Source organism: Neolamprologus brichardi, chromosome 15, assembly GCF_056152115.1.
Source record: "Neolamprologus brichardi isolate AB-2024 chromosome 15, ASM5615211v1, whole genome shotgun sequence".
Lineage (NCBI taxonomy): Eukaryota > Metazoa > Chordata > Actinopteri > Cichliformes > Cichlidae > Neolamprologus > Neolamprologus brichardi.
Window position 1 is genome coordinate 29288608 of NC_142118.1, and position 20195 is coordinate 29308802.

A 20195-nucleotide genomic window follows, 5' to 3' on the forward strand; every position below is an offset into this window, starting at 1 on the left:
CTTCAGTGTGTTACATCACTTATTTTTTCATGTACCATTGGCTGACAGGGTTGTAATTTGGTGTAACATTAGAGTTTGGCCCAGTGAAGTGACCATACACAGTGCTAAGTTCTCAACTAACACATCATAGCTTAGCTAGCAAAGCTGTATTTATAAACTGTACAGATGTAATGCACAGACACATTCATCTGATAATTGTTAGGTAACAGACTTCTTGGACCATCTCTAGCACACAATGCACAATATTATTTGTCAGATAGTCCTATTAAAAGTTTATTTTCCAAAAGATACTAAAAGTACAAACAGTCTGTGTGGTCTAATTCAGGGATTCTAGTTAGTAGAGGTGTGGACTAACATGTCAATAAAGCAACCACACCCCTAACCTTGAGCCTTTCCTGAAAATATACAGTTGCTATGAAAGGAGAAATTAACCACAAAGGCCAAAACTGATGTTTTCTATCAGTCTGTGAAATGTTTGTGTGTTTAAAAATAGACTTTCTTTTTTGGACATTAGAGGAACTGCAGTTTTTTGGCACCTTGTTTGCGTTATTGTTCAGCTCCAGATGAACACATGTGGAATGACACCGGCACCCCCTGAAATATGCCTGTTCTGCCTCATTCGTAGTCTCCACAATGCCATTCCATTGTACACATCATGAGCGCAGCTTGTCTCTAAACACTGTAGCAGAAACTGGTGGAGGAGGAAATATTTGGAGTTGTCACATTATCTGCTGACTCCTCACAGACAACAATGATAAGCAGTCATCAGCAGCTCTCATATTCCAGCTGCACTGTTTTGTTGTTGTTTTGGAATAAAACCTACCTCACGTTGTCTCTTGTTGAGACAGTAGCTGATGTAACTGAAACATCACTGGCTGGCCTTTTATTGACTTCCATCAGCTCCCAGTTTGGGAGCTGATTCCTCCACTCCTCACAAAAATACTGTGAACTGTTTCTTTATGATTGAGTAGATAATTACCTCCAGATGTGTTCCCAGCTTCTTGCCTTACATGAAGACCGGCTTCTGTTGACCTGTTTAAATGCTCATTTATTTCCTTTACTTCAATAACAAATAAAGCCTCCCTGTGCCAGGCCTGACGGGCCAGTTCAGTTCATGTTTGAAAAACACATCTGATGAGCTTGAACCCCAAAAAGAGGCCAGCCATATAACCCCACTTAGAATGTGATAGAGTATTAAATGCTGCCCTCTGCTGGACATTTTAGGGTTATAACTGATATATACAAAGTGATCAATGATACCATAAGCTGAGGCTGTCTGAAGCTTTTTTCTTACTGAATCATCTCCTAAATCCTTTCTTGGGTTTACTCTGCTGTGTATATAAAGATGGATAGTTTTGGGAATTAAATAGTGGAAAAGAAAAGTGCCTTGAAACAGAAGATTGTTTCATGGCCATATGGAAAACCACCCTTGGATCTCTTGACCTCAATAAACACTGTCCTAGTGAGTTTATTGTTTTGAATTTTAATGAGTACAAAGTGAGATAAGTTTATCTTATTGGATAAAACAAAGTTTAGGACATATGTCCTTGCATCTTCAGTAGGGCTCCTTGGAGACATAGTTGGCTTCTCACCCTAATTGTTAAGTATGTTTTGTAACAAACAAACATACACTTACTTTACTTACGCTGTGTCCTTTGTATTTAGATTTTCTCCTATTTATTTTTCTTTCTTTCTTTTTTCTTCTCTCTGTCACTCTCCTTTCTTCTGTTTTACACTGACTGTTAAACTGCACAAATGGTAATGTGAACAATTCTTTTTTTAAATAATACAATTAAAAGGAGCCTATAAAGAGTTCATCACGTGGCAAAGCAAGTGTGTTTGACACAACAGTGCATTCAGATCACGATTCTTCTTGTTAAAACTGGCAGTCAGGTTTTTACAACAAAACAAAAAAAGATATGTTTTATTAAAAACACTCAATTAAATTATGAGACTAATTATTTATTTCTTAATTTATTGAGTTAACTAAGACCTGTATCCAGCATCCTTACGTTTGGGGAACAATAAACTCATCCAACCACACGGTGTAGCTGCTGCTTCCTCTGCGCTTTTCACATTTCCACCTGTAAAAATAACCTTCTCGCTCGCCGTCGGCAGTTTGAATCAACTTTATTCATAGCGGGCTTTGACAATTTGTTAAACATGGGTGCACGGGTTACGCGTGTGTTCAGGAATTACAACTTGGAAAACCGAGTGCACCGAGAACTTTCCAAGGACAAGCCGCGAGCGGCGCCCCGGCACTCGGTCAATCTTCCACCGACAGCCTCCAGCTCGCAGGGTAAGTGAGTGAGTGCTAGCTGGCTTGTGTAACAGTTAACCCGGGGTCATGGTAGGCTCACCGTTCATCCGTGTGTCCTCAGAAAGCTCGGGGACGATTCTCACGTCGGTTTGTGTTTTTCAGAAGTGGATTCGTTGAACCAGAAGAACGCGCCGCTGCTGGACCACCTCAGGTCCGTGTACGTGGAGTCCAGAGATCCAGCACCGGCTGCAGCAGAGGTCAGACTGACTCTGCCTGAGTGTTTGAATGCTGTTACATCAGCTCTGCTCAATCATTCATTGTTTGTCAGTTTTTTTTTGCTCTCAGTTTGGGTCATTCAGACGTTTAGAGGTCGAATCTTTGCAAAGTTGAGACATTCATGTATTCTGTGTTATGAAGAATAGAGAAATACATTATTGATTAACACTGGCTGTTAAAAGGGAACTATCATTATCATCGCCAGCTACATATGTTTCATGCTTGGACTCTGCTAAGGTAGCTTTGCATGAACACAGTTCAAAAATAGTCTTTGCTCTGTTCAGCTGCTGTCTAGAAACAAGCTGCCTAATCTCCTGCTGCTCCCTTTAAGCCTGTTTTCTTCTAATTGGCTGGTCTTCGTAAACAATAGGTCGAGCTTTTGTGCTCACGAGTAAAAAAAATATATATTTATTTATTTATTTTTAGAATTATCCATCCAAGTCTTGGTAATCAGGTGACAGAAATTTAAAAACCTAATCAACACTCATCAAACAAACCATGTTGATGGTAGTGAGCCACCAGTGATAAATCACCTGCAGCTCCCATGATTCTAGGCTTGGCTGTGTTGTAATGAATCAGTTTTATTTTCAGTTTTTAATTTGAAAAAGAAGAGTTGAATCCTCTGTGGCTCTGCCAGACCAATTTATACCACCATGGCTGTCCATAGCTGGATGATGGCAGGAGGACAGCTGTGACTGTGCTTCTATTTCTTAATCAGAATAGTCAAATATTCATGTGCATCCACATTACTTAAATTTGACCTTTTATCTGTTCATAGCTGTTCATATCTCAAGACATTTCAAAGGGAACAACCAAATATGTAGATGCATGTTAGGCATGCACTAATCCAGTTTTGTCCAGTTATGTTCAAGTTCCAATAAGAGTGTTAAATTAATAAGCTTAATATTGCTGACGCTGAGACTGGAAGTCATTTTTTTCATATCTAAGATAGCATCAGACAGTACATATTCTTTCCTGACTCTGTAAAATAAAATCTAACTAATGCATGCATCTAAGAGTATAAATAATGGACTCAGTATCTGTTAGATTAATAATTAAAAAAATCTGTTAGCATTATTTGTTACATTTATGATTGCAAATGTAATTAGGTTACCTTTATGCCACAAAGTATCATAAAGGTAAGGTGGACGTCCTTGTTGTGTTGCGATAGGGAACTTTTTGAACTTGGGAAATTAGCCAATCTGTCATTCACAACTTCAAACCTGACTTTCCTGTGTGGGATTTGCATGTGCACTGGCCAAAAGTTTTTAAATGTTGATTTTTATTATTCATAATAGTTATTCTTCACTGCTTGTTCTTCCCTCAGGTATCGAAGGACGTGATGGCGGGGAGAGAACAGCGACGACTTCTTAAGTTCAGTGTCCCAGCATCTCCGTTGGGCCTGGTGGAGCTCACAGATGTTCCCATTGGTAAACTGACCATTGCTGAGGCTCTGAAGGCTATGGGCAGCCACCAGCACCAGCCTCAGACGTGGAGTCCCGAAAAGATCGCACAAGAGTATTCTCTGGACTTGAAAGAAACAAAAGCTCTTTTAGATTTCTTTGTCCCCTTCAAGGTTGAGATCATACCACCCAAGACTGAAAAAGCCAAGCAGATAAAGGCTTCGTAGGACTAGAGTCTCTGACATCTCTGTGGAAAAGTACAGCGTATTTAATTTATTTATGCTTTTCAGTGTTTGTCACTGCAAGAATGAGCTGATTGAAAGCTTGGACATTACATATTGCTGACATGGAGATGAGATCATAGGAAATTTCATGGGACATACTGCAAGATACAAAACACCCCTACAATAAACATGAGAATAATTCTAGATATTTACTCTTCTTTGCAATCTTATTGGTTAGTTATCTGATGAAAATAAAACAATCTAAAACTGGGTGATGTCATTATGCAGGTGGATACATCAAACGGAGTCATTCATTAGTTTGGAAAGTACATTTACTAGATTTTCTTCATAGAGTGACATTCAGATGGACAGGCTCATATTTGAGTTACATGAGAGTCAGGATGTGATTAGCCTAGTTTAGCATAAAGACAGTAAGCAAATAGAAAAGGCTAGCACAGTTAGCACTGGGATTCCCATAACTTGCATAACTATAAGTCCCCTGGGCATCTCAGTCAGGAAACCTGATCCAAAGATACAATTAACAGGAGGAACTTCTCTAATTAGCTACACTAGCATCACTTCCTGTGACCTGGGGGGTGCACCAAAAACCCAGCTTGATGTAACCAAACTTGCCTGACAAAAGCCTTGGCAAAACCAAGAACTTCAGGGATAAATGCTGTTTTGTGTGTGGTTATCAGCTTTCTTTGTTAATCCAGTTTTATGTTTTGTTTTTTTGTCCTTGTGTCATCATCAGTCAGTATTGAAGTTCATGTGATTACACAGTTTTACAGTTACCTGCTTCTGGTGCACAGCTGAACTTGTTAAGGTATATAGAACTTATCTCCTGGGTAGAAAATACATGTCACTTTTATAGAAAATTAGTAATTCTGTGACATTTTTTAACATCAATACTGAGTGTCATTGAAAACCGACGTTAGCCTTAACAGACCTTGTTAACAAAACTGGGTGTAGCCAACTGTGATGTTGCCAGTTGATAGTAAAGTCATGTTTTGAACCCTTGAATATTTTAACAAACACCATCTTGATGTTGTCAAATACATATTGAGTGAGGGGGTGGATTTGTATGCGAGTCAAACATGAACTAAAGTCTAATGTTCTTAGTAAAAAAAAGTAACCATAATTTATGAGGAAATAGGTCAAGGGGGCTAAAAAGTCTTTTTCTCATATTTTGCTAATCAGATACAGAATTTATTTTTGACTTCAGCTTCCATCTTTTATATACAGTCTGTGGAGGCATTGAACTAAATCGCATATCTAAACGCAGGTCAGTAGTAGATGAAAATACAAAAAATCATGGGTCAGGTTTTATTTTTCAACAATGCAGATCACATGATAAAATGGTGCAAATTAAGTGCTATTATTGTTTTAAGCTAATGGCTAACTCCACCTCTGTACTCATTAGAGCAAACAAATCATACAATTCACTATCTGTGGTAATAAATACATATTTCTATTTTAGACCACTTTAAGATTCTACTGTTTAACTTTTGAATTGGGTTCACATGAGGAGTCAAATATAGCTCTAGTTTGTCCTGTTTCAGAGTTATTGTCCAATAATGAAAGCTATAGCCTGGGAATGAAAGTGCAGTTCCTCTAATACTGTCACTTGTAGTAGTTAAAGTCTGTTTGCTGATACTGTGCTTGTATACAGGCTTGTATGATGAGAGTAATTCCTCTGTACAAACCACACACAAAAGACAACAAACAGCAGCTAATTTGTTGAAATGTTCTTTTAAAGATGTCAGACAGTGTCGTGTCTAAAATGTAGCTGTTTATTGCTACGTATGAACTCACTGACATTTGTTATGTTGACTTTTTTTTTTTTTGACTCCATCCACCCCATCCACCAGTGTCACAGATCTGGATTACTCAGCATTCCAGGTAAGACAGTGATGCTCGGTAATGTTGTTTTGCTGACAAAGGAGATGAGTGTTGTCTAACACGTGGGTCCAAAGTTCTATGGATGGGGCTGTTTTTCATGCATTTTAATGTAGAAGTCATGGAGCCACATCATGGAGTATATTTATGAGTGAAAACAATCCTGTGGCATTTATACCATCTGCTGCATATACGCACAATTTTTCAAATAAAAGGAAAAAAAATCTTCAAATAATTGAATTTCTTGTACCGACCAGCCACACTGCACAATATCCTGAAAACACCGTGATTACTTTAGCGCTAATGTACTGTCTTTGTTATCTTTACCACCCACTGCATGCATCCGCACATGCCCCAAAAAGCACTTCCGCTAAAACAAACCACGCCCCACTTGCACAGTCTATCCTTTCTATTGGACGGTGCTCGAAACGGGGCACCTCACTAGGAGTATCCACTTTTGCCCATGACATTCTGTGTATGTCAGTTATCAAGGAACTCAAACCTTACCGGAAACTGTGTAGCCTTATCTTCAAAATAATGCAGATAATTGATTTATAAATCAAAAATGCAGAAACAACAATTTAGCCATACGCCATGAAATTTATTTTAGAGTTAAAGCTTAGCTATTTATTTTTCAACACAATCTTTTTTTTAAAAAAAAACCCTATTCATACACATTTCATTTTTTTAAGATATTGTGACAAAATTTGCAATTACAAATAAAGTGGGACTTTTACAAGAAAAACTTGTTTTTGAAAAATCATCATCAGATGATTTTCAGTGCGAGGCAGCAAACTGTTTATACCATGCGGAAGGCTGAGGTGGGACAACTGCTACAGCATTTAAGAGCTTTTTAGGTGTACTGTTTATAACATAAATCACACGAAAACAACCAAATCAACTTTACATCCACTCAAAAACACTATTTAAAAAACACAACTAGTTCTTTATTTTGAAAGGCAATATAGGAAGTAGTGGGTGTCTGCGCCTTCCCGCAGGCAGCAGCCAGTGAGAGTAGTTTAGAACCGTATGAGGAAAATCTGGGCTCCGTACAGTAGACGCTCACATACAGTGACACTGGTACATTTGTCAGTGGAGGATGGGCCGTTCACACCTCACATATGGACGAAGGAAAACAAAGATTCGAGTAGGAAACCTTCCGTTTTCCCGCCGCGGATAAGCAGCTGTTGCTGGAAACAAAGCCGTTCTGACCAAACACGGATTTCACTTTTTTTTTCTTCTGAGCCTTCATTTGTGGAGGTGGTGGCATCACCGGCCGTCGCGCTGTTGCCAAAATATATATATATATATATATATGTATATTTAAAGCTAAAACAGGGTTTTTCTCGAGTACATCAGCAGTTATGTGTCTTTCTCTACACCGACGACCATGAAGATTTTTGGAGGTGAGATGCTCCATTTTCCGGACTGAGCTTCTGTACTTGAGCTGCTCCTGAGCTCCAGCATGGGAGAATGAAGCAGGTAATAATATTAGCGAGTATACTTTAAACCCGACCAGCAGCGGTGTAATAATGACATTCATGTTTTGTGCTAAAACATGAATTAGGCCGTTTGTTCCGAACACCCGCTGTTCTTGTCGCTTGCAGTAATGTGAAGTGTCTGTTTATTTTCTCGGTCTCTGAGCTTGAGTGGATGGCTCCAAATCACCGAATCCTGTCGAAATAAGCGGTTTCATGCTCTGTGAAACAGCGGTCGGCGAGCTGCTCCGGCCTGGCATAAACAGCTGTGAGTTGGGGGTGGATGAAGGGAAGGCCTGGTCTGAATAAAGTACTAGGCACTAATATTCCATTAAGGTCGTTGTTCATCTGTCTTTGAGGGGTATCTACCGGTGCCAAGTACCAATCCAGTACCAGTGTTCAATAAGCTTCAGTCCTCAGTGCGTGGAAGAGACTGGAAACCATCCAGGGAACATCAGCCTTCACTGAAACATTCTTTTTCTGAGTTTATAAAATAAATGTAGCAAGTAAATGCATACAGCAATCTAATTTTACAGTTTTTTTTTAATTAATACATTTTATTTTACAAAAGGCTAACAGTGAAACAAATGAAAGTAGATATTCAGTGTAATTTCAGCTTGGTGTGAGGGTTGTATGGTTAAGCATAAAGTGGTTGAACCAGTTAGTAAAGTTGGAGCAACCCTCCACCAACCCTGACTTGATAATCTGGCTGTAATGCACGAAAAAGCAGTAAAACTGTTAAACTTGCTGCAACATCTGACTTGTGAGGCACATATAATGCAACAGTATACTGCTGTCATTTACAGTTGCACTTCTTCCACTCAGTCTGACAGTGAAATTATACTTTGTTAAAACTACGTTATAGGTACAGCGTAGCCACAAACCTTTCTGAACCCCTTTGCTGTAACTGATGCTGTAGCCTAACATGCACTGCCCCCAAAATGTAACTACATGATGGATGATGCGGTCCGCAGCGGTTGTGATAGGCTGTTCAGTGGTGTTCATTTCTTCCATGTATATATTTTGCTACGTTTTCTGAAGCTGCTATTTTTCAAAATGTCTGGAAGAGAAAGGATTAACTCAATCAGTTGACATGAGGCAGGTAAAACCTATTATTGTTAGGCCAGTATTATGGTCTCCAGTTATGGCCGGTTCTGCTGGAGGTTTCTTCCTGTTAAAAGGGAGTTTTTCCTTCCCACTGTCGCCAAAGTGCTTGCTCATAGGGGTTCATATGATTGTTGTGTTCTTTTCTGTATGTATTATTGTAGGATGTAAAGCACCCACCTTACAATATGAAGCACCTTGAGGCTATTGTTGTTGTGATTTGGCGCTGTATAAATAAAATTGAATTGAATTGAATATTACTGACTTCAGTTGTGGTCAGAAGTTTACATTCGCTCATCATGTATTTTTGGGGGGATTTCATGTAATCCTCACAGGTTAAAAAGAATACATACAGTGTCAAATATAATCTTTTAATAGATGGTGCAGTATGTTTTAACTTGACACGGTCTGTTGTTGATTAGCGATCATGATTGACTACTCTTTCGTAATTTCTCTGTGATGGCATTCATTGCAGTGACCCACACTCAGAATAATGGGAAAATCCAGTAAACTTCGAAGTTCTAAGGAGAATTGTGAATTCATACAAGTTGACAAGATTTCTTAGAGTCATTTCTAAATAACTGCAGATTTTGTGATTATCAGTTAAGACAGTTGTGCTTAAGTACAAGTTATTCATATGTGTCACCACTTTGCTAAGGTTTTTAAGAAGACTCAAACTGTCAGCCTCAGATGAGAGGAGATCGGTTTGGAATTCCAGGAATAATTCAGAAACTACCAAGGCTCAAGCCTGCCGTGAAATGGAAACTGCTGGAACACCAGCATCACTGTGTACTGTGGAGCTTTCGATAGAAGGCTCTGCTCAAAATCAACAGTTTTATGTTTGACTGAAATTTGCAAAAGCTTATATAGACCAGCCAGATGCCTTCTGGAGAAAAATTTTATGGTCATATGAGACAAAAGATTGAGCTAGTTAGCCAATAGCATGGTGGTGATAGCATCATGATCTAAGGCTGTTTTGCTCCTAGTGGTACTGATACATTGCACAAAGTGGATGGAATAACGAAGACAGAGGACTGCCTCTAAATTCTTCAACTTCACATAAAATCAGCAGCTAGAAGTTCCACATTTGGACATAATTCTTAATAGGAACATCATCCCATTTACACATCAAAACTGGTGTTGGAATTGATAAAACCTTTGGAATAGCTTTCCTAACACACCAACCCCAGACCTGTTAAAAATCTGTGGAATAGTTTTAAAACCCCCATGCCAATCAATTTAATTTAATGCTTAATATTCTGCCAAGAAAAGTGGTCAAATATCCATCCAGAATTATGTCAGACTTTTCTTTATGGCTACCAGAAGTGTCCAGTCAATTTGTAACATCCAAAGAGACATTCAACCAAATCTTATATCGTATATTTATACTTTTAGCGCTATAGAAAATCCAAAACAAATGTGAATTTTCTTTTTGTTTTTTTTAATAAGTGATTAAAGATGTATGCACAATGATTCCACCCTGGGAAAAGAACAGTTCAATAAAATAAGTGGATGTTAACATCTAACTGAAACTGTATTGGCATAGGATTCATTTGACTTCTTGACCCCCAGCTTGCAGTAGGGCGCCTGAGTGTAAAGTGAATTGGCGCCTCCAAATCTGAGACCATAGACCCACAAACTCTGTGTAGTGACAACAAGATTGAGGTTGTGGATAGACGCAGTGTAAATAATCTTTCTTCACCCTTAAAGATAAGATGAGGAGCGCGATTATTTGGGAAGAGCTTGAAGTAGAGCTGTTACTCTTCATCTACATCAAAAGGAGCCTGTTGACGTGGTTTGAACATTTGACAAGGATACCTCCCAGACACCACCTGTTTCATGTCCCACCAGTAGGACTACCTGGGGAAGATCCAAGACACACTAGAGAGATTATATCTCTTGGCTGGCTTGGGAATGCTTTGAAGTCTCCCAGAATGAACTGAATAACTGAATGGAAGAAGTGGCTGGGTAGATGTAAATCTGGTCATCTTTGCTTAGACTTGAATCTGGATGGATGAACGAACCTCATCTTTATTTATAGCAGATAAATGAACATTTTAAAAAGTAAAGAAGAGATTGGAACAACCTTCAACACCATTCAGCCTTGTTGCTGGTGTTCCAAATGCATTTTTTAAGAAAACCAGAAACAATAAACAGCTGCTCTAGGTATAGTCAGGCAGTGCATAAATGTGTAATTAAAATAACTACACATAGTAAATCATAGGGAAATGTGTTTTTTCACCGATATATCAGAATATCCCTTTTTTTTTTTTTAGATCGCCAGAAATCGGTATTAGCATTGCTAACTAATGCTAAATAAACACGAGCAAAACCAACTAAATCTTTATTCTTCCAGAACATTTGAATGCAGACAATAAGGACACTCGGATATCTTGTGAATCACAACATCTCTGCTAGATCCTCGGAAAACTAATGTACTAAATGGATCTGTGGTAACATTCCTTCCACTTGTGCTTTCACTACTGTGCAAGAGCTCTTTAAGTTAGAGTCCCTGCTCTCCACAGTCTGTAGTTTTTATTTTAAAAGTAATATCTCATACGACTACTTTAAAGTGCTCCCTGTAACCGTTTCGCACCGTTGTGTACGATCTGCTGCAAAGTCTATGCTTAGTTACAAATAAGCAAAGGTAGATGGTATGGGAAATTAAAGCCATAAGTCATTTGAATGCAAGGCATGATATCACTGGGAAAAAAATCAGTGTGAAATGTTCAAAGGTACCTAAAAACAAGGTTATACACGAGAGCCCTGGGTCGCAGGTTTCTGTCTACCCTCCTCTCTGTAGCTGCTTCATTTCAAGGACATCGGAGCAGCATTTATAAGACTGCAGAGATTACCAACTGTTAGAGTACAGGCAGGAGGGAAGCATGACACGGGGAAGGGCAGGAGCTAACTGGCAAGCAGCAACTGAACTTTGAAATAATAGCAAGGGATTGTCCTCTACTTAATCCAGCACACGTTGCATTATTTCTAGATTAGAATTTTTAAGTAACTCTTCAAACATACACGGGTGGGTGATCGTGTAACTCAGCAGCCTGTCCAAATAATGCTATATGAGGGGAAACACTGGTATTTCTCTCACAGACACACCAGTGTGTAACGGTGCTATTCGAAATAAGCACGGTATCTGAACTGGCTATTATTGTGTTAAAACTGGCACCTCCCAGTAACATCACGAGCACCATTGTGAGCTCACTGGGCAGTTTCCCAACAAATCTTTTTCCCTCTGAGCAATTCAAGGTTACAAGATGTGTGAAAAGCTGTAAGCATATTCTCATTACATAATTGCAGTGCCTCTGCAGTTGTTTAAACATTTCCCTGTCGTTCAGAACACCAAGTACCTGATCATTCATTTCCTATGCAGGATCACTTGACTGCTGGGACACTGGAGTGGCTCTTTTAACATCGTAGGTCATTGCACCCAAAAGCAGCGAACACTACCCTACCTGTTGAGGCCGACATGCAGCAGTCTACCTCACTGAATGCAGAGTTAATGAAGTGGGAACTGGGCCAAGAAGATTAAACCGGCTGCTCCTTGCTCTTCTTGTGGAAATTGTGGCAGACAATAAGCTTGTCATCAGCATATGAACAAAATAAACTCTGCCCGATTACACTGCCGTTTATTTTCGCATTGTAGGTTTTTGTCTCCTCCGGTGTGCTGAAGAGATGGCGCTATCTGTCAAATGGCTGCATATCCTAGTATCACAGCAGCACAGCCAAAGTACAGATCCCTCTAACAGGCTTAAATGCAGTGTTGTCACAGTAATTGCTCATAATTACACTGGTTTGATATTTGTTTATTTTTTTACACCCACACAGAACTAAAATACTAAAAAGCTTAATTTGTGTGGAAAGTTATCCTATTAACAAATGGACTCTCTGGTGCTGCCCATGTATTATATCTGCCATTTGCTGCCTATTGTAATAATACCAGCTGGCCTGCCTGCAATGCCTCCAGTGTTTATACTAGTGATAAGGGTTTTTATTGCAGTATTTGCCTTGTGTCCGGTTGAGCACTAGCTTTCTGTCACTCTCAGGGGTAAAAAAAAAAAATTGGAATAGGATTTCTTATCACAGCTTAGCCAAACACACCAGACAATGTGTTTCTGTTTGGAGACAGATTTGTCTTTCTGTATTCCACTTTTAAATGTGGCTTAATTCTGTATACTGGAAAATAAACTTTATGCTATTTATTTCAAAGATGTAATTAGTTTAATAGGTACGTGGTTGGGGGCAAGATACAATCAGACACACTTAACAAAATGATGAAAAAGAAAACAGTTGCTCATTGAATTTTATCTTTGTCTAGTAAACTTTGACATTTTAGTTTCAGTTTTGTAAAAAGGTCTTTGTGAGAAATTCATCCTCTGTTTTGTAAAGATTTCCGTCATGGTGTTGGTCTGTTGTTCTAAAACAGTAAGGCTCTGTGTTTTTGATTGCTTAAATAAACTGAAATGAGTCATATTTTACTCAGGTACCAATCTTTTGGTAGAAACATCCTATTTTATTACCCCAATTTACAGTATCATGAAATCTTTCGGGACTCTGTGTTCTTGGAGCTTTGTTCAAATTTTACATATTATTTCAAAATACTTGGATTTTTCAGCTTGTTTAAACTATGTGGGAGCACTTGCCATTAATTTTTTACAGCCAAATTTTGTCCACTTCCTTAAACTTGTAAAAGTGTATAACTCACACACACTTATACCCACGAGTCCTGCTCAACTTTTTAATTATTTGTTGCTGGAAATCAATGCATTTGTCCACCCCACGCCTCAGTTGATTGTAGTTTTCCAGTCGTGAAGGATCATCACTATTGTACCAAACATGGCAACCTTGTTTCTGTTTCAGCGTCCTTTCTGACACATCATACATTGACGGAAGTGTTGTTAAGTGTGTTTTTAAATAGAAAATGAATAGGCGTCTCGTGCTAAGACAGAATAGTTATATCCTGTAGCTGTAATGGTGTAATATGCAAATAGGAAAACTGGTATTCCCTAAACCATTGACCCCCTGCATCGGTCAACTTGTGTTTAGTCTGGTAGTGACAACTCAAATTATTATCCTTAAACACGGAAATCTGCTCTCCACAAACTGATTGTAAGGTAGACCCTACAATAATCCATAATGGAATTCTAACATATTTTTATTTTTGTCTTAGGGTCTTGCTACCATGAAGATGGTGCCGTGTGGCCTTGGGGAGATGAGATCTGCATGTCTGCCATCAGATTTTATGTGAACTCTCCTGCAATGATGCCTGCTCACCCTCGAGAAGCATGGTTCTCTCCACTACTGTTCCCCTCCTGGATACAGGGGACATTAACAGCCGTTTCTGCTGCGTTGTTACGAGGTTGCTGAACCTTTCTGAGAGGCTACCAATGGAAGACCTCTCTGTGGCAAACATTTCCCTGGGCTCCGGGTCTCCCTCGGAGCCAGTCACCCCAACGGCAAATGCTCTGGAAATCCAGCAAGGCATTGGCCTACCTCTGCAGATCTTCTTCTGCTTTGTCATGGCAGCCATCCTTTTAGTGGCACTGTCAGGAAACATAGTGGTGTGCCTGATGGTGTACCAGAGGTCTGCCATGCGTTCAGCCATCAACATTCTGCTGGCTAGTCTGGCATTTGCGGACATGATGCTGGCCATCTTGAACATGCCCTTTGCTCTGGTTACTGTGGTGACCACCAACTGGATTTTTGGAGATGTTTTCTGCCGCGTTTCCGCCATGCTCTTTTGGTTTTTTGTTATGGAAGGAGCAGCTGTACTGCTTATAATAAGCATTGATCGTTTTCTTATTATTGTCCAGAAGCAAGATAAGCTGAGCCCACAGAGAGCCAAGCTGCTCATAGTGGTCACATGGGGACTCTCGTTCATTTTCACCTTCCCTCTAGCTGTTGGCTCACCTCCCTTACAGATCCCACCCAGAGCTCCTCAGTGTATATTTGGCTACAGCAGTGATCCTGGTTACCACGCCTATGTGTTGATATTAACGCTAGCTTTTTTCTTCTTGCCTTTCACAGTCATGCTATACACATTCATGGGCATCCTCAACACCATCCGCCACAATGCCATTCGCATCCGTAGCCACACAACAGACAGCGTCTGTCTGAGCCAGGCCAGCAAACTGGGCCTCCTCAGCCTTCAGAAGCCCTTCAAGATGAACATAGACATGAGCTTCAAGACCCGTGCCTTCACCACCATCCTCATCCTCTTCTCTGTGTTTACAGCGTGCTGGGCACCCTTCACTGCCTTCAGCTTGGTAACTACCTTCAGTGACAGGTTCTACCGCAAAGACAGCTTTTTTCAAATCAGCACATGGGTCTTGTGGTTGTGCTACCTCAAGTCAGCCCTCAACCCTCTTATTTACTACTGGCGGATCAAGAAGTTCCGCGACGCCTGCCTCGATCTGATGCCCAAATATTTCAAGTTTCTTCCTCAGCTGCCAGGCAACACAAAGAGGCGCATACAGCCGAGCGCTGTGTATATATGTGGAGAGCATCGCTCTGTGGTATAAGACATAACTCCTCTCTGAAACACTGTTAAAATGCATCTTATCTCACTAGGGTTTTCTCATGGTTTACTTCTTACTTAGCAGGCTATAAGACTGAGGTTAGCACTGCATTAAAATATAAGGGGGCTGAGGTGGAATGGGTTATTGCTACAGAAGCCAGACTGAAGATCCAATCCGGGAGGTACACGGTGAGTCCAACATGCCAGAGATTTAAAGGTTGTCAGGTGAGAAATCGCAAAATTTCCAATATAAGGCCTGACTGTCAGTACTGAAACTGTACTTTCTAAGTTTTATTTTTAAAACATCAAATGTGAATGTGAGGATTCTTCATCAACAAAGATTTGGTTGAGCTTTAGTTTCCACAAGAAGTAGCAACAGTCAGTCATGAACAGACAGAATGGCATTTGCATTTAGTGGTTAGAAGTTACGGATGTTGGGCAGGAAATTCAGAGTGAGGCGATCCTTTTGAAAGGCAAAAAGGTTGTTTGTGCACCATGGCTTAAGTCAGGGGTGTCCAACTCCAGGCCTCAAGGGCTGGTGTCCTGCAGGTTTTAGATGTGTCCTTGATCCAACACAGCTGATTTAAATGGCTAAATTACCTCCTCAGCATGTCGTGAAGATATCCAGAGGCCTGGTAATGAACTAATCATTTGATTCGGGTGTGTTGGCCCAGGCTGATATCTAAAACCTGCAGGACACCGGCCCTCAAGGCCTGGAGTTGGACGCCCCTGGCTTAAGTAAACATAAATAGCCATTCAGGATGACCTCTTGTGGCAACAGTTAGTAGACATACCTTTAGAATCATTGCTGGCTTCACCAGGCAGCTTGCTTTGTGCATATGTGTACACTTAAGGATTGTTGTGGTAGTTTTTCTGGTTAATGTAGTCTAGTATTAAACACAATACTAGACTACATTATTAAAACACTACTAAACGCTACTTAATGGGCTTCTTTGTCATTCCTAAGACTCAAACCACTTAAAAACAAAAAACAAGAAAAAAGAGACTTGATGTAAGGATCAAATCAAAGATTGACCAACAGTGAACCCACGATTCATTCCATCTGTTTGCTTTTACATTAGAAAAGAAAGAAATTTCATCTAAAAGCAAATAATAAATACCTGGGGGGCTTTTAACTAAACTGGGTAGAGTTCAGGGATTATTGTGTGATCTAAGCTCAGGACCTGTCATTTGACGTGCTGTCTATATGATGGCGACCGTGGAACAGGAGGTTGGGAAGTGCATCTGTAACCGGAAGGTCGGCGGTTCGATCCCTGGGCTCTCTGTCCTGGTCATTGTGTCCTTGGGCAAGACACTTTACCCTGCCGCCTACTGGTGTTGCGCGGATGGCGCAATATGGCAGCCTCGCTTCTGTCAGTCTGCCCCAGGGCAGCTGTGGCTACAACTGTAGCTTGCCTCCACCAGTGTGTGAATGCGAGAGTGAATGAATAGTGGCATTGTAAAGCGCTTTGGGTGCCTTGAAAAGCGCTATATAAACCCAATCCATTATTATTAAAATTGTTTTATTTGTTTGCACTTTAGGATACGCTCAAAATATTTGATGACAAATTTGTGGTCCAAAGATTAAAAATTTTACAAGACTCAGTAGATTCAATATCAGCTTCTGATACTTGATAGTTCAAGTATCAGTAGTAGTAGTTGGTGGAATATAACAGGCTCGACTGAGACCCTGTACCCAACAACCCAGAACAAACATTTTAAATAAGCACGATTCTGTTGCTGATAGTCAAAAATGACCTACCGGTGTGCATGCAGTCTACCTGCTCAGTCTGTCCAGTGTGTTGGGATATGATGTTCTATTGTTGGGTTGGGTTGGATCAACTGGATGTGTTTGCAGTATCAGCCTCAAACCCCCACAGTGGTTCAATGCAGTGTTAATGTCAGTCTGACTTTAAATGATCAGGGAGTGTATGAAGATTCTCAGAAAGTTGTGAGGCTTCCAACAGGTCGATGGCAACTGGACTACCATACCAAACCCTACAATTTGACATATACAACAGCCAGTAGGTAATGGGAATCTTTAGGTTCTGTGTTGTTCATCTTAATATACAGTGTATATACATCTTTATATTCAAATCTATATCTGCTGTATCTGCCAAATTTGAATCTTGAGCACATCTTTTGAAACACACTGGAAGTCCATTTGGCATTTGAGCCTGTAGAGCAGGGGTGTCAAACTCCAGTCCTCGAGGGCCAGTGTCTTGCTTGTTTTTGAGGTATCCCTGCCCTACCTGCTGCTGATTACCTGGATCAGGTGTGCTTTGCCAATAAGAAGCTACGCACGATCTGATATCCTTGTGTTGGTGTTGTTCCCACATCATCATACTAAATGTTCCAGGTTCAACATTGCAAGTGAGCAATCACATTGTTGTGACGTCATACTTTTGCGACTTTGGAAAAAACCGCCTTAAAAAAAAATCTACTTAACTTGCGAGAAACCGCCTCTGTCCGCCAATCCAGCAATTTGAATTCGTTGCATTTCAGGATACTGTTCTTTAATAAACGGTAAGCATTATACATATTGTCCTTGCAACATTCGAATTTCATAAATGAATGAATGGGTTGGCTTGAAAAAGTATGACGTCACAACAATGTGATTGCTCACTTGCAATGTTGAACCTGGAACAACGTTTATTATGATGATGTGGGAACAACACTGACACGAGGATATCAGATCATCCAAGAAGGCACAAGGGCAGGTTAGTTGGAAAACAAGCAGGACAGCGGCCCTCAAGGCCTGGAGTTCGACACCTGGGCTGTAGAGTCTCAACCATTCAGGAAATTCAGGAAATAACAAGTGAAATGCAAAAAGTTTTGTTTTGTCAAAAATAATAAGATAAGAGACCAAACAAAAGGTACATTTGTTTTTGACAAGTGGCTGCATATTACATGTGAAGACACTGATCTCCACCTGCAGCAGCTTCAGAGTCTAAGCTAGTTCTAGGCCAGCTCAGGCAGTTTACAGCTGGGATTTCACCTCACTTTTTAGTGCCAAAGTTCCTTTTTTTTTTTCTTGTCTTTTTTGCGCTTAAAATCAGCCTACATTTGGCAAAAAATATCACCTGAAATCAAGAAGTAATATCATATAAACCTAGCCGTACTTCAGAGACCAGCTCATCCAAAACCGCAGCATTAGATAAACCTGCTCAAAAGCCATCACTGCTGCATTTACTGAGCCCATAATCACCCATTCCTCCAAAGGTGAGACAGTGTCAGTCAGGTTTTTTTTAATTAATTAATTTTTTTTAAAGACATTATCTTAAGTGAAGAAGTTGTCTGAAGGAAACTATAAAAATACAAGAAAAGGCTTTATAACTCCTGAAATGCACTGATTGGCACATGTTGTGCAAGAGAAAAGATTTTTCTTTTTGTTTCTTTTGTGTTATTTTGAGAAGATAACCTGGGCTTGGCCTGACCTTACATGTTTTGTTGCCACTGGAGTTGCAGGTAGAAGACAGTGTGTTTAGCTGTATAGAATTTGTTTTACCAGGCATGTACATTAACAGCTAAGTGGAATCTGTTTGTGGTCAGAAAGTGGCCATGACACATTTGAACGTGTGTATTTGTATTTAAATGTCTTGATTGTGCCTAATAATTAGTCCATTTGCCAGTCAGAATGCTGCTATATCTGGTGAAAATGTGCAATTTCAGTGTACTGTACTGTTGAATGTAATAAAGAAATAGACATTTCTTACCTTGGTAAACTGTCTTAAGTGGAGTTTTTGTTTAAAGCGTAGTTTTGGACCCATGATGGTAGAGTGGCAGGATGTAGCCAACAAGCTTCTTTGCCACAGAGGTGAGAAACCAGGGACCCAACATATAAGACTGCAGTCCCTGTAATTGAGGCTAGCTTGCATGTTAAAATGTCTTCCACCTCTCACCCCAACCGGTCGTGGCAGATGGCCGCCCCTCCATTAGCCTGGTTCTGCTGCAGGTTTCTCTCTGCTTAAAGGGAGTTTTTCCTTCCCACTGTCGCCAAAGTGCTCATAGGGGGTCACATGATTGTTGGGTTTTTCTCTGTATGTATTATTGTAGGGTCTACCTTACAACATAAAGCACCTTGTTTACAGCCTCATAAAATAACTGAATATGGTTTTGGTCTCTATAACCATTTCACCTTTCATGATAACTTTATGTGGAGTAATGTATCACATAGCCTACTCTGTGACCTGACGCGCACCTCCCTAGAAATGTAATTACACGTCATCTCTGTGCAGCTTACACACACATGAGTGTGTGGCTGCTTGATACTGAAAATGCATCTGTATTATTAATTAATTTATTCATCTTTCTCTTTCGAACGCTGTATGTTTAAGACATCACATATGGGAACCATGTGTTTATGTGACAACGCCTCTTTGCAAACTCTGCCTTCATTACCCTCCTTCCGATGCGTCATCCGTGTCTTCTCTTTCCACCCAGGGACTCCACTTCCTGTCATCATCTCCACTGAGTGCTTATTCATCCAGTACTCCTCATATACTCCTGATATGTGGCCCATTTAGATAAAAGTATGCATCATTTTCTCAGTAACGTTTTCTGATATACCAAGTCCTACATCATGGTCAAATTCACCAAAAGCATCATCTCTTTCCTGAAATGGTGTCCTTGTTGCTGTGTGTGTCAGCTCTGTGCATAATTCATGCATTGATGAGATATAGTCTACTCCTTTTCACCAGGTTTACGTCTGAACCAGGAACTCTGCTTTAGTGACTGTTCAGTTCATTGAGTTTGACTCTTTGATATATTCTTGTTTACCTTGTATAATTACTCAGAAAGCTAACTGAGTAACTACCACCCCCATATGCCCTTTGCAAAAATGACATCACAATCTACTTTTAATAACTGTGAAGAGCATCTTCATTAGCAAGTATCACAAGGTTAAAACGGCAAATGTGATCACTTCTGTCAAGTGTTTTACCTTCATTTTTCCTGCTACCGCTACATGTGTAATATCAATATTTTTCCGTGAGAATCATTAACATGAAGTTTAATCCTACCTTG

General features: G+C 40.0%; 2 protein-coding genes across 2 annotated transcripts; both read left to right on the forward strand.

The window, feature by feature from the left end:
* Positions 1 to 2105: 2105 nt before the first annotated feature.
* On the forward strand, positions 2106 to 5642 carry ndufaf4 (NADH:ubiquinone oxidoreductase complex assembly factor 4). Its single transcript, XM_006796246.3, has 3 exons — positions 2106 to 2299; positions 2423 to 2517; positions 3864 to 5642. Exons 1-3 carry the CDS (start codon positions 2164 to 2166, stop codon positions 4164 to 4166), a joined length of 534 nt encoding a protein of 177 aa, XP_006796309.2. The 5' UTR covers positions 2106 to 2163; the 3' UTR covers positions 4167 to 5642.
* A 1430-nt stretch (positions 5643 to 7072) lies between these two features.
* gpr63 (G protein-coupled receptor 63) lies at positions 7073 to 18885 on the forward strand. Its single transcript, XM_006796247.3, has 2 exons — positions 7073 to 7544; positions 13824 to 18885. Exon 2 carries the CDS (start codon positions 13939 to 13941, stop codon positions 15172 to 15174), a length of 1236 nt encoding a protein of 411 aa, XP_006796310.1. The 5' UTR covers positions 7073 to 7544; positions 13824 to 13938; the 3' UTR covers positions 15175 to 18885.
* Positions 18886 to 20195: the final 1310 nt, after the last annotated feature.

Coding starts and splice junctions, on each gene's coding strand:
- ndufaf4 (XM_006796246.3), top strand. CDS start 2,164: ATGGGTGCACGGGTTACGCGTGTGTTCAGGAATTACAACTTGGAAAAC. Junction 2,300..2,422: donor GACAGCCTCCAGCTCGCAGG/GTAAGTGAGTGA, acceptor TGTGTTTTTCAG/AAGTGGATTCGTTGAACCAG. Junction 2,518..3,863: donor CAGCACCGGCTGCAGCAGAG/GTCAGACTGACT, acceptor TTCTTCCCTCAG/GTATCGAAGGACGTGATGGC.
- gpr63 (XM_006796247.3), top strand. CDS start 13,939: ATGGTTCTCTCCACTACTGTTCCCCTCCTGGATACAGGGGACATTAAC.